General features: G+C 47.4%; 1 protein-coding gene across 4 annotated transcripts; it reads left to right on the forward strand.

The window, feature by feature from the left end:
• Positions 1 to 15,444: 15,444 nt before the first annotated feature.
• CD164L2 (CD164 molecule like 2) lies at positions 15,445 to 26,478 on the forward strand. 4 transcript variants are annotated; one of them, XM_020983251.2, is made up of 7 exons: positions 15,445 to 15,871; positions 16,436 to 16,606; positions 17,350 to 17,427; positions 17,589 to 17,633; positions 19,075 to 19,228; positions 23,566 to 23,683; positions 25,646 to 26,478. In XM_020983251.2, exons 1-7 carry the CDS (start codon positions 15,787 to 15,789, stop codon positions 25,769 to 25,771), a joined length of 777 nt encoding a protein of 258 aa, XP_020838910.1. In that variant the 5' UTR covers positions 15,445 to 15,786; the 3' UTR covers positions 25,772 to 26,478. The 4 variants fall into 4 exon arrangements, with proteins under 4 accessions (XP_020838910.1, XP_020838915.1, XP_020838916.1 ...); XM_020983256.2 differs by lacking the exon at positions 23,566 to 23,683 and having other exon boundaries at positions 15,446 to 15,871; positions 25,646 to 25,739; XM_020983257.2 differs by lacking the exons at positions 23,566 to 23,683; positions 25,646 to 26,478 and adding an exon at positions 19,718 to 20,383 and having other exon boundaries at positions 15,447 to 15,871.
• The last annotated feature ends 155 nt before the right edge of the window (positions 26,479 to 26,633 follow it).

Raw genomic sequence — 26,633 nt, forward strand, 5'->3', positions numbered from 1 at the left:
ACAAAGAAAGGTGAAAGATTGTTTCTGCCTTCAAAGGGCTCATGATCTAGCTGGGTAGCCAATAGAATGTAGGCTCCTTGAGGGCAGGAATTGTGTCATTTCTGTCTTTGTAGGCCCAGTGACCAGCACAGCACCTGGCACAAAGTTGGCATTTAGTTCACGTAGTGATACCCTGGACTCATTCTCCCAGACTGCATCTGGCTACATCCACCCCTCACGGTTCTAGCCCAGCAGGAATGGGGGGGGGTCTCTGATGCCATCACTGAGCCCCATTCCCCACTATTAGCCACCAGTAGTTAGTGTTCTCCCTTCCATTTAACTAATTAACATCAATTGGATTTTACAAAAAGATATTTACATTGAAGAGAGAGCAAGAACAGAAATCTACCCCTTTTGCCCCAGCCTCGGGGCTCACTCTCCCCTCTCCCACTTCAGTCCCTGGGGAAAGCAGGTTCACTTCACAGAGTTTAGATGTAGTGCTCTCCCTAGTAAATTCTCTTCCAAATGCAGCATGACTAATGGGTAAATGAGTTTGCATCTCTCTACTGCTGCTAGACTGGGCCAGCAAGGTCACTTGAGACTTTGTTCCTCAGCATCTGGCTTCCCCATTAAATCCCAGCATGGAATCAGCTCCTGGATTTCTGGTGACTCCCTCTCCTGACCTTTGGAAGCTCACAACATTACAGCCGTTCTCTCTCTCCTTCCCCTAAAACCAGAAAGGGGTAAAGAGCAGAAGCATATTCACGGGCCGCATGTTGACCCCAGATGCGGTATGCCCTAGACCTCTCCCTGTCCAAATGCATCTTCCCTTAAGTGCTATCAGGAAGGAAGAGAACAGAGATCCCTTCACTTTGGCTGGTTAGTTGCGCCTTTTCAACACGCCCCAGTTCTGGCTTTTGGCTTCCCAGTCAGTCAACAACTGGTCTCTTCATCACGTGGGCAACCAAACAGAACCAGTGTGTCCGTGCATGCTCCAAATGAGGGAGCAGGGCCCTTTCACTGCCTTTAGCACCATGCCTTTAGCAGGCTCTCGGGCTCTTCTACTTAAGGCTTGCTACAGAAATGTTGATGTCCCTACAAATGTGGCACCCTCCCAGTTCTCCAGTTTCCCCAGCTCCCAAGGCCTGGATATCCGCTCCACCTCGGTCACACGTTCCTTGATCTCATCATCATCCTTAACTGTTCTTCTGGGATCTACAACTTGTCAGTTTCTCCCTCACTATGACCTCCTATCCTTTCATCTACCTCTTAGGCTCATCCCTCCTAACACTATTTTTCACCCTTTCCACAGCCTGTGTTCTCTTCATGAAGACACAGGAAGGCAGAGTCAATAGCAATACACTTACAGTCATGAAGACCTTGGTTCAAATCTTACTTCTGACAATAGTTGTGTGACCCTGGGCAAGGTGCTTAACCTTCTAAGCCTCCGTTTACTTATCTGTAAATGACAAGATGGCCTCTTACATTCCCTCCCACTTGAAATGGATGATTCCTCTCTGTTTTCCCAGTCCACCAGACCTGGGCTCACATCTAATCTTGACCTTCCTTTTCCCCCTGGGCCTGCCTTGTCAAACTTAAAGCTTGGGCTTCACCTGCACCATTGACTCTATTCTCTCCCATTCTCGTCCTACTGAGCAAAGATGCCATGGGGAAGTCACACAACTCCACACACAGTCATGGGGAAGTCATACAAGTCCACACACAGTGATGGGGAAGTCACACAACTTCACACACAGGGACAAGGAAGTCACACAACCTCACACACAGCCATGGGGAAGTCACACAACTCCACACACAGCCACGGGGAAGTCACACAACTCCACACACACCAATGGGGAAGTCACACAATTCCACACACAGCCATGAAGATGTCACACAACTGAGCAGCCTGGCCCACTCTCATTTCCCATCATCTGAGCTTACTTGGCCCTCAGCTGCCGGGAAATTCCTTGCTTCCTCCATCTATTCCCTGGCCCTGGGCAGTTCTCCCCAACCTGGCTCCTTACATGGCTGGTGCCACCTCTTCCCTCTCAGCAGAAGACAGAATCCATCCATCCTGAGCCCCCTCTTAGCCTCATTTTATACCTCGACATCCCACGACATCATCTCCCGCTCTCTCCTGTTTGGTTCAGTGTTGGAGGTGGCTCTTTTCCCCAAAGCCACACTCTCTCCTTGGGCCCCATCACCTCCAGTCCTCCAGGAGAGCCAGCCCCTTCGATCATTGTCATTTCCATCCTCAATCGAACATATCTTATCCTTAACTCCCTTATCTGAGGCAGCTGGGTGGTAAAGTGGATGAAGCACCAGACTTGGTCTTTCTGATTCCTTTGCGCAAGACCACAATGCCTCTCAATTCCTCAGCTTACCATGTAAAGCTCTTCACAATGCATCTCTAGCCTACTTTCCCACATTTATTTCACGTTGCTCTTTTATTTTTTTATTTTTATTTTATTTTATTTTATTAGGCAATTGGGACTAAGTGACTTGCCCAGGGTCACACAGCTAGTAAGTGTCTAGTGTTTGGTATGAGGCTGGATTTGAACTCAGGTCCTCCTGACTTCAGGGCCAGTGCTCTATCCACTGCACCACCTAGCCGCCCCTCACATTGCTCTTTTAACAGAGACAAGTTCAAATCTGCCCTCAAATACTTCCTAGCTCTGTGACCCTAAGCAGGTCACTTAACCGCTGTCTCCTTCAGTTTCCCCTTCTGCAAAATGGGGACAATAACAGCACCTACCTTACAGGGCTCTTATGAGGATAAAGGGAGAAAATATTTATAAATCACTATATAGATGCTAGATATATTATTATCAGCTTCCTCCCTGCTGCCTACAAACATGTCCAGGTCTTCCCTACCCTCAGAGACTTGACCCTGCCATCCACCCAAGCTCCTTTGCACATAGGAACTACCAGAAAAAGACTCCCGTCTCCATGACTCCCTCGTCTCCATCTCCAAACCATCCCTGATTCTTTTCTCTCCCTCACTGCTCCCCAGCCCCCTTCAGAGCTAATGACTCACCAAGTCTTGTCAATTCTACCTCCATCACATCCCTCACATCTGTTCCCTTCTCTCTGCACACGCACACACATACACACCCAGTACCAGCCTACATTAGGCTCCCATCGGCTCTTGCTGAAACTGATGTAATAGGATCCTAGCCGGTCCCTCTGATTCCAGCTCTCCCCTCTTGAATCCATTCTCTACGTAACTCCCAATCAATCAATTAATCAATGAGCATTTATTAAATACCACTGTGTACCAGGCACTGTGATAAGTACTTAGAATACAAAGACAGAAGTGAAGCTTACATTCTCATGGGGAAGACAGCATGAGTGTATGAGTGTGTGTGTGTACGTGAACACACAGGTAGGCATAGAAAAACATATATAGAAGATATAAAGTAATCTTGACAAAAAAGGCACTAGCAGCTGTGGTGACCAAGAAGTGTCTCTTAATATAAGTGGCATGTGACCTGAGTTTTGAAGGAATCCGAGGATTCCAAGAGGAAGAGGTGAGGAGGGAGGGCATTCTAGGCATGGGAGACACAGAAACGGGAGGGATGTCATGTGTGAGGAAGTTGTGCTTGCCAAAAACACATATCCCCAAAACAGACTTGTCACTCCCCTGCTCAAGAGTCTTCAATGGTTCCCTACTGTCTCTGGGATAAAATACAATCAAACAGAATCCTATATTTAGAGCTGGGAGGGACCTCAGAGTCCATCAAGTCCAACACCTCACTTTACAGACAAAGACACTGAGGCTCAGAGAGGTTACCTGACTTGTTCACAGTCACACAGTCAGTCAGCACCTGAGCAAGATGAGAATCCCGGTCTTTCTGATTCCTTTGCACAAGACCACAATGCCTCTCAATTCCTCAGCTTACCATGTAAAGCTCTTCACAATGCATCTCTAGCCTACTTTCCCACATTTATTTCACATTGCTCTTTTATTTTTTTATTTTTATTTTATTTTATTTGGCAATTGGGACTAAGTGACTTGCCCAGGGTCACACAGCTAGTAAGTGTCTAGTGTTTGGTATGAGGCTGGATTTGAACTCAGGTCCTCCTGACTTCAGGGCCAGTGCTCTATCCACTGCACCACCTAGCCGCACCTCACATTGCTCTTTTAACAGAGACTGAGTGTTCCAGTCAGGGTGGCCTCCTTGTTAGTTACCACACTGGGTATTGCATCTCCTTTTGGAGTACCTTCACACAGACTGGCTCCCGTGCCTGGAACTCACCACCTCAGCCTCCTAAGTGAGAATTCCTAGCTTCCTTCAAGCCTCACATCAGAGTCCAGTTTCTCTTTCTTACTAGTGAATCCTTTCCTGACCCCACTTGAATCCATCCATCAATCAGAAGTTATCCTGTTATGAATGTCTATAATGAGTTTGAAAGGATCAGAGTGGCTTTGGGTCACTGGATAAAGACAAATGATGTCACACACCAACTATTTTGTCACTGGTTGAAGACAGACGTGCAATACCTCTTGATAGCAAGCTAGTTCAGAGATAATTGAGTGGTTAAGGACTCCAAGTTCAGCCTCTGGGAGGGAATTGTTTGAGGGGGGCGGGGCAGAGACAGTGACCGTGTTGCCAGAGAGAATGGACAACATATCCATCTGGGAGTAGAGACATGCTGAGGGATAAAAGGAAAAGCAGGAGTCTGTGGAGAGGGAATTGACCAGGTGATAAACCGAGCCAGCAGCATTGTCTCTGGAGTGAATGATGGCTAAACTGCAACTTTTGCATCAAAAGCTAAGACTCACATCAAGTACAAAGTAGACTGACAGGAGAGTCAGCTTCAGGACTCTACAAGGGCATTGACCCTTAGAGACTAGCTGAGAGCTACATAACTGAGGGGAAATTCATGAAGAACTCACAAAATTCCAGTAACTTGAAGCTCTGTTACCCTTTGGCACATGGTGCCCTACCTATGCACCTTATTTTACCATTTTTATTATAAACCCATGTGTGTGCAAGGGCAGAGTGTTCTCTTGGGTCTGGGGGGATCTTTTTTTTTCTTTTTGTAACAACTGCCCCTGCTATGTATGTGTTTTTCTAACAGCTAATTAAGTCTAGCTGATAATCTATGGGAAACACACCAATGAGGGCTTTGATAGTCCGAGAAAACTCCAGCCCCTCAGAATTGCTTAATAGAAACTAACTGAACTGGGGACCAGGGCTGCCGATGAGATTGGGAATGAGAGAAGTAAACTCAGAAGGGTCTCTATGCTTACACACACACACACACACACACACACACACACACACACACACACACACACACATCTATGTGTTGTCTTCCTTAATAGACTAACTCACCAATGGGTTTGAGACCCCTTGGCTACCCTCAACCTGGTTCAGTTCATCGACTCAAATGGTTTACCAGGGTGTGGCCACTGCGCATGCAACAGCTTCTTGGAGCCACGGGTGAGAGTTAGGTGGAACAGGTGGACACCAAAGGTAGAAAGCAACCCTGAAAAAAGACTCAGCAGCCTTCACATCAGAGATATTGGATTTTCCCTCAAAAGAAACGTGAGATGCTGAAAATTTAGAGAATCTGCCCCAAATGTTCACATGAACTATTTGTGCCTGACATGTGGTAGAGCATTCTGAGCTCGTATTGGTCTGATCAGCCACAGTCTGACACACTGTAACTTGACTCTAGTAAAGTCACTTTAGTCCTCTTCCAGAAAGAAGGACAACACCAAACCAATAGACTAGAAGCTCCCTGAGGGCAGGGCTTGTTTTCACTTTTTCTTTTTATCCCCAGCACTCGCACAACACCTAGCACAAAGAAGGCTTAACAAATGCTTGTCTATTGATTGATTTTCTGATTCCTCCCTCCCCCAGTCATTAATGCTCTCTCCTTCCTCAAGTTAAGGTATATTTACTTACCTATATATCTCTCGATAGAATGTAAGCTCCTTCTGGCACAGGGTCCTTGCACATAGTAACCCCTAAATGTATGTTTGTTGAGTTAAATGCAGAGTCTGTTGGCCTCTTTCTGGGACTAGTCAGGGTCTTTGGTGGGGATGCCTTAAGCTGTATAAGAAAAGGTCTTGTGTGTTTGAATGTGAGGACAGTTTCCTGGTTTAGCCATACCAGCAGTTCCTCAGATGGCCACCAGATGGAATTCAGTTCTAGAGTCCATTTGAGAATTTCAGCTGTTGCTATGGACCAGGAAAGGATGGAGACCAGGCTATGGAAAGAGAAAGGGGGAGAGAGAAGGGGAGAAAGGGAGAGAAGGGGAGAAAGGGAGAGAAGGAGAGAGAGAGAGAGAGAGAGAGAGAGAGAGAGAGAGAGAGAGAGAGAGAGAGAAGAGAGAGCGAGAGAGAGAGAGAGAGAGAGAGAATATGGAATCCTGGGCCTCTCCTCACTGGGGACCTAGGCTTTTGCTGAGAGGTACCAGATGCCCAGAGATTGAGTCCTCCCTCGGTGGGTAAGCAGCTGAGCTGCTAAAGGACAAGCTGGACCAGGCTTGGGGCTGTGGCCTGAATTCATCCCCATGTGAAGGCCAGGACTGGGCCTCATTAAGGAACAGTAACAAAGTGTACCTTTGGCTTATTGATTTGTATATACTGGAAAACAAGAGACTAACCCCCTGCAGATACTTGGCAGAAGATGTAGACTGTCTAGTCTCCATTCCCCATGCATACTCGGTCCCTAGGAGCCCTGAGGGACACACTATGTTATACAGTGAAGGTTTGAGATGGCACTAACTGGAAGTCAGAGGGCGATCTATATGCTTAGGTGGTCAGGGAAGACTCTTGGAAGCATTCCCAGTAGATGGGAGGAGGGAATATGGGAGGATAAGGCTAAGTCAGCTATGAAGAATTAGTAAGAACAGCTAGGTGGCATAGTAGATGGAGCACTGACCACAGAGTCAGGAGGACCTGAATTCAGATCCAGCCCCAGACACTAGCTGTGTGACCCTGAGCATGCATCTAACCCTGATTGCCTTAAAAAAAAAAAAAAGAAGAAGTAGAGATATCAAGGTATGGATATGCATAGGAAGAGGGACACTGAGTAAAAGACCTGGCCTGAATGGATGGTGTTAAGGATCTTGGGAAGAAATGAGAGAAAGAGCTAGATAGGTAAGGCTGTGGGTATGGCTAGGAAATCCAGGCTAATGAGCTGAAATTGATCCAAAAGGTATAATAGAACTCCAGAGAAGTTTTGAAGCAGGGGAGACATGTAATTATAGCCTAGTGTGCAGGACAGCTGGAAGCAGAGATCAGACCACTATTTTATAACCCATAGAAATGATGAAAGCCTGCACTAGAGATGGGCATGTGGGAGAAAAGGGAAAGGATCAACTAGAAGAGAAGGAAGAAAGACAGGAATTAGTGATGGATGAGAGAGAAAGAGTCTAAGCTATGAACTCAAGCTTAGAGTTTAGCTGATAGGAGCTACAGATTGGTTGAGAGGGGATCTGGCTTTAGAGGAGATCATCGATGAATTTGGACAATGACTGTAGAGTTGGAAGAGACTTTGAGATTCCCTAATCCAACTCCCCCCAACACCCACGTGCCATTTTACATGTAGTCTGTGGCTGAGTACTTAGGCACAGACAAGTCCCAATCCTGGGAACTACCCCCAGCCCAAGTCATTCACATATAGGACATGGTAGATGAAGATAAGGGGGTTCCCAGATCCCCCATATAAACATTCGAGGTAACAATTCATCTGAGTAGAGGACAACTTTTATACCTCCCTACAGAAAATGCAGGACACCCACAGGAGCCCGTAAACTATGCAGAAAACACAAGAGACTCACAGTAGCCTATAAACAATCAGAAACCATTTTCTGCGTCCATTGTGTTCTCTTTCCTACACAGGATCCTGGAGTCCTCCAGACTCCTAATACCAGCTTACTGTTTGGATTAGGAGAGGAATATGTCTGGGGCTGTCAGACAGGAAGCACTTTCCTGCTCTCATTGTAAATATACACACTGTCCATATGATTCACAGTAAGATCAGGGTACAAAGGTCAGGTCAGGTCTCCTACTTCTCCCAGCATCACGGCTTTAGCCCTTACCACTCACTGCTCTTTCAAGCACCAGGGACCATGTGGGAAATTCTCTTCACTTGATAAATAGTCATATTGCCTAGGAAATTCCCCTTCTCCTGAGAGAAATTTGAATCCCTGAATTCTGGACATTGGAGTGCCTAGAAATTCCCCTTCTTTGGCTACAAACACCCTCACCCTTCACACCATGTAGTTCCCCTTTCTTGATAGTTTTGGCTTGGCTGAGAGATTATGCCAGGGGCTCTCCAAGGCTAGAGAGATGGGTACATGATGAAAGCATGTCTGCCTTTCAGCTCTGTGGCTCTTTGGGGTAGGGGGTGAGGGCTGGGAAGGAGGACTGGACACCCCCTGCCCCAGATCCAATTTCCCTATTAGCTCTGCTTTGCTTTCAGGACTTCTGTGGAAGAAAGATAGACATGGGGGGAGAAGGGAGGTCTGGCAGCTCACTTTTACAGGCCAGTGCAATGACATAGCCAGATGTGTGGGCTGTTCCCACACCGTCTGTCCCACAGGAACAGGAGCCAACCAAGTCACCTCCAAAAAAGCTACCATTGGTAAAACTCAAGGGGCATATCCACAGGTCCTCCATAGAAAGATACAATCAAAGCCCCAAACAAAAGCTCACTCTCTGCAAACTCATGGAGCTGAGAGCACTCCCTTAACCCCCCCCCTTTCTGTGAGCCATGATACTGGTGGACCTAGGGAGCCTTGAGGTCACCCAATGATGCTTCCCACCCCAGTAAAGAAGTCACAGAGCAGATGTTTGGCAGTTTGAGTTCATTTTACCCCCAAGTAGATGGACCCAGGTCCAAGATGCCCTTTGGGGCCTTTTTAGGCAAGAGAAGAAGTCAGCTAAGACTTTCAGTCTTAAGACACCAAAAACTTCCCTGTTCATTACTTTTTCTTGTTTTTGTCCACTGGCCTGCTCTTAACAGCCTAGGGAATGGCTTTTACCTGGAGGAATTGTAATGATTTTAGGGAAAAGCCTGTTTATTTGAACCCTTGGGCTCTGATACCTAGTGGCAGCTGTAGAGCTTCCCCCCCCCAATAGAGCTGGGGACACCAAAACATCAAGATATTCCACAATTTGGCCAATTTCTTGCAGACGGTTGGTAAGCGGCAGCGCGGCTGAGCAGAGGTTCAGGATTTGAAGGCAGGAATGAAGACCCTCGGACACCAAATTCTGTGCCCTTGCCTTTTCCTTATTGTTGTTGAGGGTAGGACCATCTTTCTGCCACCCTTCTCCAAACCATGCTCCAGAGAATCCTGACTAGGAAAATCCTGTTAAGCCTTGGCCCTCCCAGGAACCACACAGACTGTTTTCACACACACACACACACACACACACACACCACAGTCCTGCCATTTTCACACCCCCAGCTCTTTGGCTGGCCCCACCACTGGCAGAAGCGGGGATGGGTGGGAAGGGAATAGGGAACTCGGGAGACACTCACAGAGATTAAAAAGACACTGGTCAAGATCAAGAAATAAAACAAGACAGTCCTGCCCAGGGAAGTTTACATTATAAGAGGAAGACCAGGCAGAGGAGAGCTGTGGCCAAGGATCGGGGATTGGATCTGGTGAGGTCCAGGGTGGGGAGTAGAACCCCAGGGCCCTTTCTAAGGGCAAGTTCTGAGACTCTAAGGAGGAGGGAGAAGTGGAAAAATGAACAATGACAAGAAAACAATGCCTGACCCTCCTCCTCCCCACCCCCCCATCCCCCAGCAGTATTTTCTAGTTCCCAAGAGGATCCTCCCATAGACTAGATAGAGCTTATCAGCTTCAGGACCTTGGAGGGCAAGCGGCTGGACCTGCTTTCCTGCCAGGGCACTTCCTGAGGCTAGGAAGACCTCCCCCCACCCTTCTTCACTCATGAGATTGAGGGTTCTCTCGCCAGTCCAAGCTGCAACTGAGCTAAGTTCTCACAGTCTGCTTCTTGGGAAATGAATGGGTGTAGGAACTCAAGCAACAAAAAGCAACACATGGGCGGGGGAGGGGAGGGGATGGCTGGGTACTGAGCGTCTTGTTTTGTTTTCTGTATCCCTTAGTTCTTAGCCCAGTGGCAGATGAGGCAAAGCAACGAGCATTTATTAAGCACCTACTGTGTGCCAAGGCACTGACTGTGCTCAGTGATGGAGATACAAAGAAAGACAAAAGCCAACCCCTGAGCTCCAGGAGCCCCTGGTCTAATGGGGGAGACTACGTGCAAATAATTATGCACAAACACGCTAGAGCCAGGGTAAATTGGAGATCCCCAACAGAATAAAGGGTCACACAGCTAGCAAGTGTCTGAGGTTAGATTTGAACTCAGGTCTACTGGACTCCAGGCCCAGCACTCTAACCACTGCACCACCCAGCTGCACCTCTACACATGCTAACTGGTAGCACTTATCTCTCTAAAGAATTAAATAGGGGCAGCCAGGTGGCACAGCGGATACAGCACCAGCCCTGAAGTCAGGAGGACCTGAGTTCAAATCTGGCCTCAGACCAAATACTTGATACTTACTAGCTGTGTGACCCTGGGCAAGTCACTTAACCCCAGTTGCCCCCCCAAAAGAATTAAATAAGCCTTCCAAATTAAGAGATCCTGATACATTCCTTCTTCCCTCTCCTTCTGTCTACTCACATAACCATCACCTGAGTTTAGGCCCTCATCACCTTTCCACTGGACCATTCCAATTGTCTAATTGTTCTTCCTGGCTCCACTCTCCCCACTTAATCTGTCCCCCAGAAACATAGCTGCCAAATACAAACTCAGAAAACACAGTTCTGACCATATGACTCCCCTTCTTGAGAAGCATCAGTGGCTCACTATTATCCTTAAGATAAAACATAAACTAATCTCTTTGACATTTTAAACCTTCACAGTCTGGTCCCAGTCTGTCTTTCCAAGCAGATTATACATGCAAGTGTACACACACACACACACACACACTGGCTTACTTGTTGGTCCTTATTATGTGCCATTCCATCTTGGATCTGTGTGCCCACGTTGGTCCCTCCTCCTCCCCCATACACAGCATGTCCCCCTCCTCATCTCTGCTTCTCAGGACCCCCAAGAGCTCTCCAGGGATCAGCTCAAGTACCATCGCCCACAGGAAGTTTTTCCTAATTACTCTAATTGTTGTCTCACATGGAAATGACTTCGCATGGAATCCATACAATCTATTCTATTGAGCTTGTATTTCCTCATCTGTGTACATGCTTTCCCAACATAGCCCAGTAGACTTTAAATTCTTTGAGGACAGGGACTCTCTCACTTCTGTCTTTGTATAGATCCCCAGAGCACTAGGCCTTGAACATCATTTTAACCAGACCTGTGCTTTCATCAGGGCATCGAGAGGATGATGTGAACAAATCTCCCTCTTACAATGAAGATGGCTAACTCCTTTGTAATTTTATAGTCTAAGTTGCTTGTATTTCAGAGGAAAGACTTACAGTCCAGGTATCTACCTCGTCAGAGGTGGACCTTCTATCACTATGATTGTCTCCACCAAAACACACTTCCTCCCTAGTTATTTGTAGGAAGCACTTACTGTTTGTGAATTGAATTGGGCGTCAGGTTACCTGGGTTCAAGTCTGTGCTCTGCGACTAACTTGCCCCAGATTGAGTAGGAGTGATCTTTTTTTTCCCTTCTCCAGTTCATTTTATTTTTATTTCATTTTATTATTTTTGACATTATTTGTTCTTCATTTTTAAAAATTTTTTAAAAATTTCCCCCCATTCCATTTTATTTTATTTATTTATTTATTTAATATAAATCTATTTATTTTTAGTTTTCAACATTCACTTGCACAAGTTTTTGAGTTCCAAATTTTCACCCCATCTCACCCCTCCCCCACCCCAAGATGGCATGCATTCTGAATATCCCTTTCCCTAATCTGCCCTCTCTTCTATCTCTGCCCCCCTTCTCTTATTCCCTTCCCCTTCTATTTTCCTGTAGGGCAAGATAGACTTCTGTACCCCACTTCCTGTGTTTCTTATTTCCCAGTAGCATGTGAAAACATTTTTTTAAACATATGTTTTTAAAACTTTAGGTTTCAAATTTTCTCTCTTCCTCCCTCCCCACCCACCCTCAGTGAAAAGGCAAGCAACTTTTCCATTTGTACATGTGCAGTTATGCAAAACACTTCCATAGTAGACATGTTGTGAAAAACTAACTCTATTTCCCTTAATCCTATCCTGCCCTCCCATTTATTCTATTCTTTCTTTTGACCCTGTCCCTCCTCAGAAGTATTTACTTCTGATTACCCCCTTTCCCAATCTGCCCTCCTCTCTATCATCCCCCTGCTCTCTTGTTCCCTTCTCCCTATTTTCCTGTAGGGTAAGACAGATTTCCATACCAATTGAATGTGTATGTTATTCTCTCCTTAAGCTAAATCCTTTGAGAATAAGATTCAATCATTCCCTCTCACCTTCCTCCATTTCCCCTCCACTGTAAGAGACTTTTCTTTTTTTTTGTGAGATAATTTACCTCATTCTACCTCTCCCTTTCTTCTTCTCCAGTATAATCCTCTCTCATCCCTTAATTTTATTCTCCAGATATGACCCCTTAATCTTCAACTCACCCTGTGCCCTCTATCTATCTATCTATCTATCTATCTATTATCTATCTATCTATCTATCTATCTATCTATACATACATACATACATATATTTTTTCCTCCAACTACCCTAATACTGACAAAGGTCTCATGAGTTATAAATATCATCTTTCCATGCAGGAATGTAAACAGTTCAATCTTAATAAGTCTCTTATGATTTCTCTTTCCTGTTTACCTCTTCATGTTCCACTTGAGTCCTGTATTTGAAAGTCAAATTTTCTATTCAGCTCTGGTCTTTTCATCAAGAATGCTTGAAAGTCCTCTATTTCACTGAATGACCATTTTTTCCCCTGAAGGATTATACTCAGTTTTGCTGGGTAGGTGATTCTTGGTTGTAATCCCATCTCCTTTGCCCTCTGGAATATTATATTCCATGCCCTGCGGTCCTTTAATGTAGAAGCTGCTAAATCTTGTGTTATCCTGATTGTGTTTCCACAGTACTTGAATTGTTTCCTTCTGGCAGCTTGTAATATTTTCTCCTTGACCTGGGAACTCTGGAATTTGGCTATAATATTCCTAGGAGTTTTCCTTTGGGGATCTCTTTCAGGAGGAGATCTGTGGATTCTTTCAATTTCTTTTTGCCCTCTGGTTCTAATATATCAGGGCAGTTTTCCTTGATAATTTCTTGAAAGATGATGTCTAGGCTCTTTTTTTGATCATGGCTTTCAGATAGTCCAATAATTTTTAAATTCTCTCTCTGGATCTATTTTCCAGGTCAGTTGTTTTTCCAATGAGATATTTCACATTGTTTTCTAATTTTTCATTCTTTTGGATTTGTTTTACAGTGTCTTGATTTCTCATAAAGTCACTAGCTTCCAATTGCTCTATCCTAATTTTTAAGGAAGTATTTTCTTCAGTAATCTTTTGGACTTCCTTTTCCATTTGGCCAATTTTTCTTTTTAGGGCATTTTTCTCCTCATTGGCTTTTTGGACCTCTTTTGCCATTTGGGTTAGGCTGTTTTTTAAGGTGTTATTTTCTTCAGTATTTTTTGGGGTCTCCTTTAGCAAGCTGTTGACTTGTTTTTCATGATTTTCTTGCATCACTCTCATTTCTCTTCCCAGTTTTTCCTCTACTTCCCTTACTTGCTTCTCAAAATCCCTTTTGAGCTCTTCCAAGGCCTGGGACTGATTCCTATTTTTCTTGGAGGCTTTGGATGTAGGAGCTTTGACTTTGTTGTCTTCTGGTTGTATGTTTTGATCTTCTTTTTCACCAAAGTAAGATAATGTAGTCTGACTCTTTTTGCGCTGCTTGCTCATGATCCCGGCCAATTACTTGAGTTTTAAACTCTTTGTTAAGGTACAAATCTGCTTCCAATGTGGAGAATGTACTGTCCCAAGCTTCAGGGGTTTGTACAGCTGTTTTCAGAGATACTTGTAGGGCCCTGTAAATTTTCAGTTCTTCCAAGGTGGTATGATAAGGGGCGAGGTGTTTACTCCTTTCCTGGCTTGTGACCACAAGTATTCCTTTCTGTCCTGTAACTGTGAGGAGGGGTTCCTCTCTACAGCCACTACAAGCTCCTCCACGCCAGTGCTCCTCCTCACCCCAGCACTGCCGCTCAGAACTGTGACCCAGATCCAAATACGGGCAAAGCAAGAGATTCCTGTCTCAGCACTGGCAAAGAGATCCTGCAATCCCTCTCTGATCAGCCACTGGATTCCCCCTCAGTCTATGGGCCAGAAGCTGGGAAGCAGCTCTTGGGGAATGGAGCTGAGACCCCACCTTCCTGTCTAGTACCACAGAAACAGACTTTTCCCACTGACCTTCTAAGTTGTCTTTGGCATTCATGGATTGAGGAGTCTGGGAACCTCCACAGCTGCCCAAGATTCAGTCCTCTGAGGACTGCTCCAGGTTCGCTGAGGCCTGCGCGCCCATGACGCGCTGCGCTGTGCTCCCAGCCAGATGGGATATACCTTTCTGATCAACCATCCAGGTTGTCTTGGGCTGGAAATTTGTTTCACTCTGTCTTTTTGTGGGTTCTGCTGCTTCAGAATTTGTTTAGAGCCATTTTTTTATGAGTATTTGGAGGGGTTTGAGGGAGAGCTCAAGCAAGTCACTGCTTTCACTCTGCCATCTTAGGAGTGATCTTCTTGAGATCAGGATCAGTCTCACTTTTGCTTTTATTCCTAGCATCTAGCACATTTTTGGCACAAAGTAGGCACTTAATAGATGCTTGTTGATTACCTGAAGTTCCTTCACTCTCTCTGGGCCTCAGATTTCCTCTCTGCAAAATAAAGGGATTGACCATCTTCCCTATAAAAATGTGAGCTCCTAAAAGACAGGGCCCATGTTTTTGCCTTTCTTGGTATTCCCCATTGGTTAGCAAAGTGCTTCACACAAGGCAGGCACTTAATAAATGTTTAGTTGATTGATTGAAAAACCCACGTAGCGTGGAGCAGGTCCTTAAGAGGAAAACTGTCCTCAGGATGGAAGAACCGGAACTTGGATCTCCTTCTCCCCATTCTGATTCAATGTCCCTCCCCCATGGCCCAACCCCCAAATCTCCTACTCTAAAGTCAGCCCCTACTCACCTTCTTAAGCCCCTCCTTCCAAACCACGTCTACATTTTGGTGCCTCCTAGGTACGTCTGGTTGCTGAGGTCACCTCGAATTCTGGGGTCCACGTGCCTGGTTCCCATCTGGCCCCTCTCGTGTTCCTGGCCCGGGGAGCCTTCATCTGGCTCCTCCCCATACTTCTGGCCCCACCTTCACCTGCCCCGAATCCCAGCTCTTGACCCCGCCTTACGCTCTTGGCCACGCCCTATGTTCCTGCCAGACCCCGCCCCATCCTCTAAGTTCGTTCTTTTCAAAGCGTGTGTGTGTGTGTGTGTGTGTGTGTGTGTGTGTGTGTGTGTGTGTGTGTGTGTGTGTGTGTGTGCGTGGGGGGTGCCCTCCCTTTGCCCTCCACTCTCTTCGCGTTAAGCCCCCCTACACCTCACCAGCTTAGTCCCGGACCTCGCCCACTCTCACCTGGCCCCGCCACCGCACCCTGACCACGCCTCCTCCTTCGCCGGGCCCCGCCCCAGGTTGCCCAGGTATCCTGGGCCTCTCCTGGTGCCGGCTTATTCCCCAGCTGCCCAGTGTTAAGCGGGGACGCTCCGCCAGCCCTCCCGTGCCCAGCGTCAGGAGCAGCCTCCTCCCCCTGAGTCCATGGTCGTGTTGGGGCCTCGAGCCCTTCGGGCTGCGCTCTGCAGCGGCTGCTGCCTCCTGCTCTGTGCCCAGCTTGCAGCAGCCGGTGAGTGGTGGGGGATAGGTGGGGACAGCCAGGTGTGGGCGGGCCCTCCTTCCCAGCCAGGTATGCTCTCGCATCACCCCTTATCAGGTGCATGAACCTCTTCAGGCAGACGTCCTCTTGCCAGGATGAGGTAGTCTGGCCCCTCAGAGACTTGATTGCTTTCAACCCTCCCCCCATCTCTCAGCTGCTCAAGCCAAGTGTGCAACTCCTCCCAATTTCCCTCATCCTCATAGACAACCGCAAAGTCCTGGTCCCCGCCTTCCAGCTGGGGCCTGAGCCTGTAGCTGCCCCAGGCCGACCTGGTCCTAAACCCTGAGAACCTGCCTGGTGTGGCCCCAGCTGTGATCTCCCAGCAGTTCCACAGCTCTGACTGAAGTATGAGTCAGGAAGAACCAGCTGTGGGTGTGGGGAGTAGGAAACAGCTGGCCCCTACTCCTTTTGGCAACAGATAGCAGACCCCAGGTGTGTGTTTGGAGGTGGTTGGGGAGAGAGGAGGGTCTGCTAGGGCTGGGGAAGCCCCTCCCTGACTACTCAGCCTCAGTCCTTCTTCCTCCCCCCCCCCAGGTAAAGGAGGCAGAGGCTTGGGCAGGGGGGCCCTGCTCGGCCTTAACATCTGGGGCACTGCTGCTGTTGCCGAATGCAAACAGCTGGAATCCTGCAAGCGATGCGTGGAAGGGGAACCTGCTCGAAACCTCTCAGGCTGTGTGTGGGAACACTGTGGGGGTGAGGAGCCAGGTAAGGGCCTGGAAAAAGGGAAGGGAGCTGTGTGTGACTTCTCCAACTGTCAGAATGAAAATCTGGAAGCATCCCCCTCCCACCCCCATCCCCCTCCTACACAGTCCCCAACAGTTTCTCAATTATTACTTTAAGGAGTCTTCTGTCATAAGTAACTTAAATGGCAGGTGATACAGTGGATAATGTGCTGGGTTGGGAACCCAGAGAAATGGGGATCATTCTGGCTCTGCCACTGTTTGATCTTGTATAAGGCCTTTCCCCTCTCTGGGTTTTTGTTTTCCCATCTATAAATGATAAGGTGGGTCTATTAGATCAGGGGTCCTCAGCCTTTCTGGAGTGTGCCACAGACACCCTCCCAGAATGTGGTTTTTAAATGCATAAAACAAAATACATAGGATTACAAAAGAAAATCATATTAAAATAGTTATCAAAATATTTTTAAAACAAACTCACAAGGCCTAAGTGAAGAGGCCTGAAGCAGATGGCCTCTCTAAGCCCCCTCCTGATGTTCCGCATTCCAAGATCTCATCTAGTTGACAGTCTGCATTCTAAGGTCACTCCTTATCCTTGTCATTCCATAGACTTAGAAATCTTCCGTGTTCTCAAAACCTCCAGGAATCTCCTTTATCTCAGATTTGGGTCTGGACCCCTTGGGGCCCTGAAGGCTGGGAAAATCCTTAGGGACTTGTTTCTAGGCTGAGTCTTTGGGGGATTTCCTGTCCTACCTTCCTTCTCTCCTCCAGGACATGGGCACTGTGTAGCTCGGGAAGAAGAGGCCAAGGAAGGCTGCTCTATCTATAACCACACAGCTCTGTGCCCAGGTAACTCTAAGCAGGGAGAAGGGGGTCCAGTACCCAGGGGAAGGAGGCTGATTGACAGAACCTGGCTTAGCTGAAGGAGAACAAAGGTGGCAAGGAAGGCTGTTAGTGGGGAAGATCTCAGAGTTTTTTCCCCTGGATTATAATAGATTTTGTCTCCCCAGCTGCTCCACCACCACCCACCCAGGAATCAAAGGCATTCACATCAGGTATGGGGTGAACCATGGGGGGCAGCGGATGGGAGGTGGGAGGGCCAGCTCTGGTGCAGCAGACTCTAAGGCCCCAGAGAATGACAAGGTGCCAAGGAGGCCAGAGCTGCTGGAGGTCCAGTTCTAGGGGCCTTGGGAAAGGAGGAAGCCCCTAACCCCAGCCTTCCCCCCTACTTTGGGTGAGGAGGTCCATAGGGGTTGGGGGGCATCTGAAGAAGTCACAAGGCTGAGCCTTTGGTAACTGGGGTGTGGGGAAGGGATCAGTGAGAGCTCTTGGCTAATTACAATGGGTAATGAGATCTCCCCAAGGAATGAATTATTGATAGGCAGGCCAGCTCTCTCTGCCACCAGCAAGCCCTACTCTCAGATCTGGTTTTCTTGGTTTTTTTTTTCTTTCCTCCTCTTCCCCTCTTCAAGGCTTCCCCATGTCTACTCTTTGCATCTCTTCTTTCCTCCTCATCCTATCCCTGGGCTCAGAAAGGGACCTGCCCTGCCCTTTGTCCCAAGATGATCTTACCTTGTCAGGACCTGTCCTTCCCCAAACCCTCAATCCAAGAGGTGAAATCTTATCCTAAGGGAGAGACAGAACCCATAACGCCTCTGCTCCCAAGGGTATTACTGCTTCTTGGAGGGGGAGGACTTTCATAAAGGAAGCAATCCGTAGAAGAGGGACCAGAACTTCTGCCCTAGGCCTCAGAATCCCTAAGGATGTCCACACTTGTCAAATGGAGATTCTTCTGCCCATCTTGCAGGGGGTGATGGGAATGTGGATCAGGAGAATGTGTTCCCTGAACTGAAATGGCTTTACAAAATATGAAGTCATATATAAACGTGGCATTATCTGTGATGTTATAAGGCTGCTGCGAGGCTTGGCTCTTAAGCTGAGCTCTTACAAAGTAACTCACTGTGAGCTGGAAGGGTCCTTAAGACATGGAATGCTTAGAACAGGAGTGACTTTACAACTCCCTTATTTTACAAAAGAGGAAACTGAGGCCCAGAGAGGTATGATTTGCCCACTCAACTGGTGAATTCTAGTGGCAGATCTGTTAGCCTGCCCTGTGCTCTTTCCGTGTCTGCAAAACTGCTAACAGCAGCCTTGCCTCCCACGAGGAGGTGTTAGAAGAACCAAGCAAGAAAACAGAGGAGAGAACAGGTAGGAAAATTGAAGTGTATTAAGGAGAAAAAACATTGGATGTCCTGGAATAAGAAGACCTGGCTTTGAATCCCAGCTCCACTGTATCCTAGCTGTTTGACTCTGAACAAGTAACAGTCTCTTTGTGATTCAAATGAAGGGGCTAGACCCAATGGGCTCTGAGGGGAGGTCCCAGTCAGCTCTGGCCTCTTGTGCCCTGGCCATGCCCTTCCCTGCAGGGCACGGGGCCCCGGGCGAGGTATGAGGATGAGGCCCGGACATGATGGTTCCCTCCTCTGCCCCATCCAGGCAGCCCTGCCACTGTCCCACCTCTGGACTCCCATACTCCTGGCTTTGATGGGGCTAGCTTTGTTGGGGGCATCGTGCTGGTGCTGAGTCTACAGGCTGTAACCTTCTTCCTCGTCCGTTTTATCCGGGTCAAGGATAACACCTATCAAGCACTGTAAGGCACTTGGGTCACTGGGAAAGGAGGTGGGGGGGAGTCCCTGGGCCCTTTCTTCCCCGCCTCCCCCACCATGCTGGTTGTTCTGTCCCCTTGCCCTATATGGCCCCCAGAAATCTGTCTGACCCCTTGGGCTTCTAGCTTGAAGTTGGGGGGGGAGGGATAGGTGTGAGGTTATTTTTCCGCTCTCAGCTGTGAAGTCCCTCTTTTCCCAAGGCAGGGAAGGGGGATAGCACAGTGATGGCCTGGGGAAAGCCCCTTACCCCACTCTCACATCTCTGCCCCTTCTCTTCCCAAGGCTTGTGGGGAAGGGATTTCAAGGGAGAGGGGACTAACCCTGGACCTGTGTCCTTGTCTCCTTCACGCTGCCAGAGAGGAGAACCAGTAGGTCCTGGCCCAAGGAATGGCCTGCTTGGCCCCTCCTAGGGGACCTGACCCTTTCCCTGGTTACTAGAGAGGGACCAATGTTTGCAGTTTGCTTTGTTTTAGGAGTTGAAGAGGAGTAAGGCCCCACCTCCCTGCACTGAGCACCTGTCCTGGGGAGGGAGGGGGACAATCTTTCCCAGCCACCCCCTCCAAAAATTGGGGAAAGGCTGGAGACAGGAGAGGCCAGCCCCCTCTCCTGTAGCCCCTACCTGGTACTCCCCATTCCCTCCCCTAGGCCTCAATGGGGAGGGATGGATCTTGGTGTGTGGTGCTGTGTGCTGTGGTATGAAGCCGGGCCTGAGGGGCTGCCTGGCACTGGGGGCCTGGGGCAGGGTCTGCTTCTGAAGCCCTGTACCCAGAGCCTGTATTATATAACCTACCACCTTGCTCTCCTGGGCCACCATCTCTTTGTTGAGGGAATTAGGGACTGCTGGGACCCCAGGGTGGGGCCTTCTGGGGCTGAACTTTTGCCAGACTCTTCATCCCCATCCCTACCTCCCAGCAGACTCAGGGTAAGGGTGGAGGGTGGCCTACTGAGCCCAGGGAAGCTGTTCTTCTCCTCTATCCCCTCCCCCCAATTGAATATTTTCTCCATCCCATGATCTCCGTCATAGGATCTGACCACCAGGACAAGATGGAGTGGGGGGGGGGCGGCAGAGGCAGTAGTACCAGGCCCTTGTGACCTCATGTGCCCTCAGCCCTACTTCCATCTGAGAAAGGGGGGATGGACCCCAAATCCAGAGGGAGAGAAGGTCAAGCTTTGGAAGATACCTTCTGCCTACTCCTTCTGGCTCTGAGGCTAGCAGAGGTGGCTTCATCATACCCACTGACCCTACCTGAAGGCCGCTATCCTCCAATAAAGGAACTCCTCTCTGGGCTGTGATCACTCTTCCTGAATTCTAGAGAGGGGGCATATGGGGGTGAGGTGGGCTAGGGTGGGGTGTTACTAACTCTGGACTCCTTCAAGGCAGAGAGAAGGGAAAGGCAACTGTTCACTCCAGGAAGAGGCACCTGGGCCTGTACCACCTATAGGGTCTAGTGGACTGGGGCCAGGGGAGGGACTTGAGGGTGGGGAGAGATTGTAGCTGAGGAGCTAGGGGAGAGAAAGATTGTGGGTATGTGGGGGTAGAACAGAGCAGAAGGCAAGACCAAAACTTAACCCTCCTAGGGCCAAGCCTCCATGCTAGACCCCCTTCTCAGTTTTTGTCCTGATGCAGAGACCTGCCAGAGCCCTGATCTCTCCCTCCTAAACACTAGTCTCACATTAAAAATAACTTTAAAAATCCTAGGCTATGTAAAAACAAGATATCAATAAAGATATAGTTAAATAATTTCATAACTGACAACTTATGAAGTATTTTAAAGTTTGTAAAGCACCTTCTGAACCTCACAGTGACCCTCGGAGAGTGCTACAGGTTATCCTCATGCTATTAGAGCTGGAGAAGCTGAGGCTAGGAGACATGAGACACTTGCCCAAGTGTCTTAGGTGGGACTTGAACTCAGATCCCCCTGCTTCAAACTCGATCATTCTGTCCATTATACCATGTTCCCCCTTCATTGTCAACTGCCTGCTGGATGTACCATAAGGGTCCTCAAATTCAGTTTGACCAAAACAACTCATTTTTCCCCTCAAAGCTCTTCCTTCTCCAAATTTCCCTAATTCTGTTGGTACCACCAACCTCTAGTCACCTTGAGATTTACAGTCTGAGCTTGGGTTGTTCTTTCTCTCCCAAGTTCTTGAAGGATGAATAAAATTCAAATGAAACTGGTTGGAGGGAGAAGGTCTTTTAAGGGAGATAGAGTCCAGGAGAAGACACTGAGCTGTGAGGTGATACCAAAGACCCTTCCCCAAACTCTCATATGCTATCACTGGCCAGCTCTTGTCAATTACTTCTATTGGTGAATTACCAACTTACCTCTAGAACATCTCTTATACTATATTCTTTTTTTTCATTTTATTTTTAGGCCGTTGGGGTTAAGTGACTTGCCCAGGGTCACATAGCTAGGAAGCATCAAGTGTTTGGTCTGAGGCCGGATTTGAACTCAGGGCCTCCTGAGTCCAGGGCCGGTGCTCTATCCACTGTGCCACCTAGCTGCCCCTCTTATACTATATTCTTAAAGCACCTTGCATCACATGAAGTCCATTGCAATGGCCTCTGCTTTCTAGTCTCTCCCCCCTGTAATCCTTCCCTGCCCTCACAGTTGCCAATATGATATCCTTAAAACACAAATCTCATTGAGTCTCACTAGCATGTACTTTCTCTAATCATTACCCTCCAGGACTAAGCTTCTTAACTAGCAGTCCATGATTGGATTTCATGGGGTCTGTGAACTCAGAGAGGAAAACAAGGACAGATTTTCACTAACCTCTGCATTTCCTCCAATTATTGAAAAACCTCGTTAGGAGAAAGAATCTCATAGACTTAGGGGTGTGCTGGTAAACGTTTAACAACCAGCTCTTTGAAGAGAAAAATAAATGTATACCAGAAACAAATTTAATCTGAATTGTTAACATCTTCTGTCTCTTAAATCTAGCCTAGACAATCAACAAAACAATAAATGAAGCTCTTAATTTGTAGAGTTTACCGTTTCCAAGTTGTAGATTATTACGATGAAAATTTAACAGTTGGCTCCAGCACACCCCCTGCTTACCAGACTGTGAGTCCATGACACAAAGAAAAGTGAAGAATAGGATAAACTTACAAAACTCCTCTGTTTGGCATTTCAAGGCCTTCATTTCCTGGCTCCTGCTGACTCCTCCAAACATATTTCACGTGATTCTCCTTCCTGTTACACTGTTGCAGCCTAATTGATTTTCTCCCTGTTACCTCCACGTTGCATTTCATCTCTCATCCCCATCCCTTGGCACATTCCGTGTCTGGAATGCATGCCCTCCTCCCCTTGCCCCTCTTAGCATCCCTGGCTTCTTTCAAAGCAGAACTCCCGTGTCACCGTCTATACTTACATTAAGTCAGTTACTGTAGTCCTCTTTATTTTGGAGTCACTACGCATTTACTTATTTGTGTATATGTCATTTTACCACTGGTTAAGACGGAAGCTTCTTGAGGGCAGGTACTGTTTGATTTTTGTCTTTGTATCCACAGTGCCCATCACAGTGCCTAGCATCTAACACGTGCCTAAGAAATCTTTGTCAAATCAAATTGAACTCAATTAAATTTAAACTCAAAATTAAGTTGAACTCAAGGACAAATTTTGGAAGGGGCTTCAGTGTTACCTCATAGTTTAGCACCTAATCAAGGACTCTACCCCCAAAACCCTTGAAGGACTACTTCCTCCTCCCCTGTCCTGTTTGAATTCTTCCCATCCTTCAAGGCTCTCCCTCCAGGAACCTTACCCTGAGTGCCTCAAGTCCACAAGGCTCCCTCCTCTGAGCTCCTACAGTTCCCACCTTGTAATCTGGTACTTCACAGCATACCAATCTTAATTCATATCCCTTTCCTTACAAGATCCCTGTGAGGGGCATTCATTTTATAAAAAAGAACACAATAACTTCAGGGGGCAGCCTAACACAGTGAGAAGAGCACTGGTTATGTAGTCATAGGATCTAAGTGTGGATTCTGCCTCTGTCACTTACTATCCTATGACCTTGGACAGGTCACTTAATCTCTGGGTCTCCCTTTCCTCATTGATAAAATAAAGAGGTTGGACTAGAATTCAGGGGTGGGGAACTTGTGGCCTTGAGGCCTCAGGTGCCCCACCCCTAGACTAGATGATCTCTAAGGTTCTTACCAGCTCTAAATCTCTGATCCGATGAGCTCCTGTCAGGTGGCAGAAATGGGCTTGCACTTGGAGGCAGAAGACCTGGGTGTGAGTTCTCAGCCCTGTCACTCAGTAGCCGTGTGACCTTGGGCAGTCACCGCTGCCTCTGAACCTCAGTTTCTTCCTCTAAGAGATGAAAACAATAATTCTTGTGTGAATTTCCTGAGGATTGTTATGAGGGATCAAGTAAAAGAAATGTATGTGAAGGATTCTGCAAACCTCAAAATGCTACAGGAACGTGAGCTTCAGGTACTGTCTCCTGCCCCTCAACATTTCTCCTAGCACCTAACATGTGGGTGGGCATCTCTTTCTCCTATCTTTAGCTTTCTAACCTGGAATTCTTTTACTTGTGGGAGTAGAGGGGTGAGAAGGAGGGAGTGGGTGGCACATTGAACAGTCTAATCATGGCAGACTTACACCCAAAAAGAAGCTGGCCCATCCCCTACCCCAGGCCGGGGGAATATTTCAGGAAATTAGACTATGGGAATGGGACCCTGGGGTGGTGCAGGATGAAGGGGAGGGGTCCCTGAAGGAAGGGTGGTGGAGGGGCAGCTAGGTGGCGCAGTGGATAGAGCATTGGCCCTGAAGTCAGGAGGACCTGAGTTCAAATCCAGCCTCAGACCAAACACTTGACACTTATTAGCTGTGTGACCCTGGGCAAGTCACTTAACCCCAATTGCCTTAAAAAAAAAAAAAAGGAAGGGTGGTGGAGGGCTTGGAAGCATCCTGGGTTTTGTACTGTCTGGGAGGCATGAGGTGGGGGCAGCACTTCTCCCTGAAGAGAAAGCATGCCCCCCTTTGATGTCAGTGAAAGGGGGCCTGGCCTTGTTGTCCTCAAGCTGCTTTTGCAGATTATCTGCCTTCCCCCCCAGCTGGTCCTAGTTCTCCTTGAAACTCTTCCCTACCTTCTGGGATCTGCTCTGTGGGTTCTCCTTCCTCTTAGGGTTTCACCTCCCATTCCTAAGGTGGTCCCTAAAGGTCCATCCTCGTTTCTCTTCAGTAAGCCCTGGAATGTGAAGCTCTTTGAGAATAGTGGTTGTTTTATTCTCTGAACTGGTATCTCTAACACCTAACACAATGCCTGGCACATAGTAGGCACTTAGTGCTTGTAGATCAAGAAGTCACTATGGGGCAGCTAGGTGGCACAGTGGATAGAGTACCCACCCTGGAGTTAAGAGGACCTGAGTTCAAATGTGGCTTCAGACACATAACACTCACTAGCTGTGTAACTCTGGGCAAGTCACTTAACCCCAGTTGCCTCACCAAAAAGAAAAAGAAAAAAGTCACTATGGCCAGGCACATTAGATTGTAAGCTCCTTGAGGGCTGGGATTGTCTATTGTCTCTTTTTGGATTCCCATGGCTTAGCACAATGCCTGGCACATAGTAGGCACTTAATGTTTATTGATAGATTGACTCTGCTAGGAAATGAGGATACAAAGGTGAAAAATGGAAACACAATAGCTTTGGGGAGGGAAGGATTCCCATATCTGGCTCCTCAGTTTCTAGATCCCTCTCAGCTGAGTGAGGGGAGTTAAGGGATTTTGTTTTCCACATAGGGGCATCTTGCATTTAGGAGGTGGGCCCAAGTGGACACAGGAGAGCATGCCCCATTACACACACACCCAGCCTCCTGAGGGATGCCTCCACCCTGACGGTCTGCTGCACCTCAAACTCCAAACCAAGCATCTTCCCTTCTCCCCAAACCCTTCTTGTTCCTCCTGACTTCCCCATCTCTCAAAATTGTCATCCTGCCATGGAACCCTCAGTTGCCTCCTTCCTGACCTCATTGCCCACCATTCCCCTTTGTGCCTTCTGTGTTCCAGCTAGATTGAAGCGCTAGCTGTCTCCTGATCCTGCCCTGCCGCCAGGGCCATCCTTCATGCCTGCCCAGACCATGTTCCAGGGAGCAGGTTTAAGTGCAGCTAGGTGACTCAGTGGATGGAGTTCTGGCCCTGGAGTCAGGAAGACCTGACTTCAAATATGGACCCTAAGCAAGTCACTTAACCTCTGTTTGCCCCAGTTTCCTTATCTGAAAAATGGGGATAATAATAGCATCTACCTCCCAGGGTTGTTGTGAGGATTAAACAAGATAATTGTAAAGCACTTAACACAGTGACTGGCACATAGCAAGCACTATATAAATGTTAGCTGCTATTATTATTATTTCCCTTGTCTATCCCTATTAATTAAAATCCTTCTCTTCCTTCAAGGTCCAGCTAAGAAGCACCTCTTCCAGGAAGCCCACCTGCTTCTCCTACCCTAACTCCCCCTTTCCTCAGATTTGTCATAGAACTTTGCCTAGAATTCTCCTCGACCCCCCTCACATCCTCCTTTGAATCATAATTATTTGTTTATTCATCAAAGAGTCACAGAATGGAATCCATTTTAAAGATAACAAAACTGAGTCTCAAGGAGGTTAGGTGACTTGTCCAAGATCACACAGCTGTGGTGATTAAGACCCAAGTGTTTTGAATCAGAGAGTTGCATTCTTTCCACTATCTCTGCTTATTTTTTCATGAGGGTGGGGACTGTGGATTTGTTGTTGTTGTTTTTTTTAATCTTTCTATCCCCTAGTTACGAGCATAAGACTTTGTATATAGTTGATATTTCAATTCAACAGGCATTTATTCAGTGCTTACTGTGCACTACACTCTGGAGATGAGAAGATAAGAAATGAAATAGAACCTGCCCTTAAGAAGCTAACATTTTAGGGGCAGCTAGGTGGCGCAGTGGAGAGAGCACCGGCCCTGGATTCAAGAGGATCTGAGTTCAAATGTGGCCTCAGACCAAACACTTGATACTAGCTGTGTGACCCTGGGCAAGTCACTTAACCCCATTGCCTAGCCAAAAAAAAAAAAGAAGAAGAAGAAGCTAACATCTCTTCGGGTGGGGGGGGAATCCCTTCCACGGGGGGGTCCCTTCCAGCTCCAAATTGATAAGTCCATAAGCCTATGAGCATGTACCAGACAAGTAAATACAAAATCATACAAAGGATTTGTCTTAAAATTTTCTTTTCTTTTTTCGTTAATGAGCATTTTTTCTCCTTCCCACCCCACCTTGAGAATCGAGAAAAGAGAAAAAACAACAAAAACCATTGTAACAAATAAGCAATCAGAACAAATTCCTCTGTCAGCTGTGTCCAAAGATTAGCCAAAGTAATTTTAAGAAGCGAGTACTCTCTCTCTCTCTGGAGCACTC

Source organism: Phascolarctos cinereus, unplaced genomic scaffold (assembly GCF_003287225.1).
Source record: "Phascolarctos cinereus isolate Bilbo 61053 unplaced genomic scaffold, phaCin_HiC Scaffold_726;HRSCAF=1367, whole genome shotgun sequence".
Classification (NCBI taxonomy): domain Eukaryota; kingdom Metazoa; phylum Chordata; class Mammalia; order Diprotodontia; family Phascolarctidae; genus Phascolarctos; species Phascolarctos cinereus.

Excerpts from the sequence above, each read along its gene's own strand:
- CD164L2 (XM_020983251.2), top strand. The coding sequence starts at position 15,787 with ATGGTCGTGTTGGGGCCTCGAGCCCTTCGGGCTGCGCTCTGCAGCGGC. Across the intron at positions 16,607-17,349 it reads CTGTGGGGGTGAGGAGCCAG|GACATGGGCACTGTGTAGCT; the intron begins GTAAGGGCCTGG and ends TCTCTCCTCCAG. Across the intron at positions 17,634-19,074 it reads ATCAAAGGCATTCACATCAG|GCAGCCCTGCCACTGTCCCA; the intron begins GTATGGGGTGAA and ends TGCCCCATCCAG.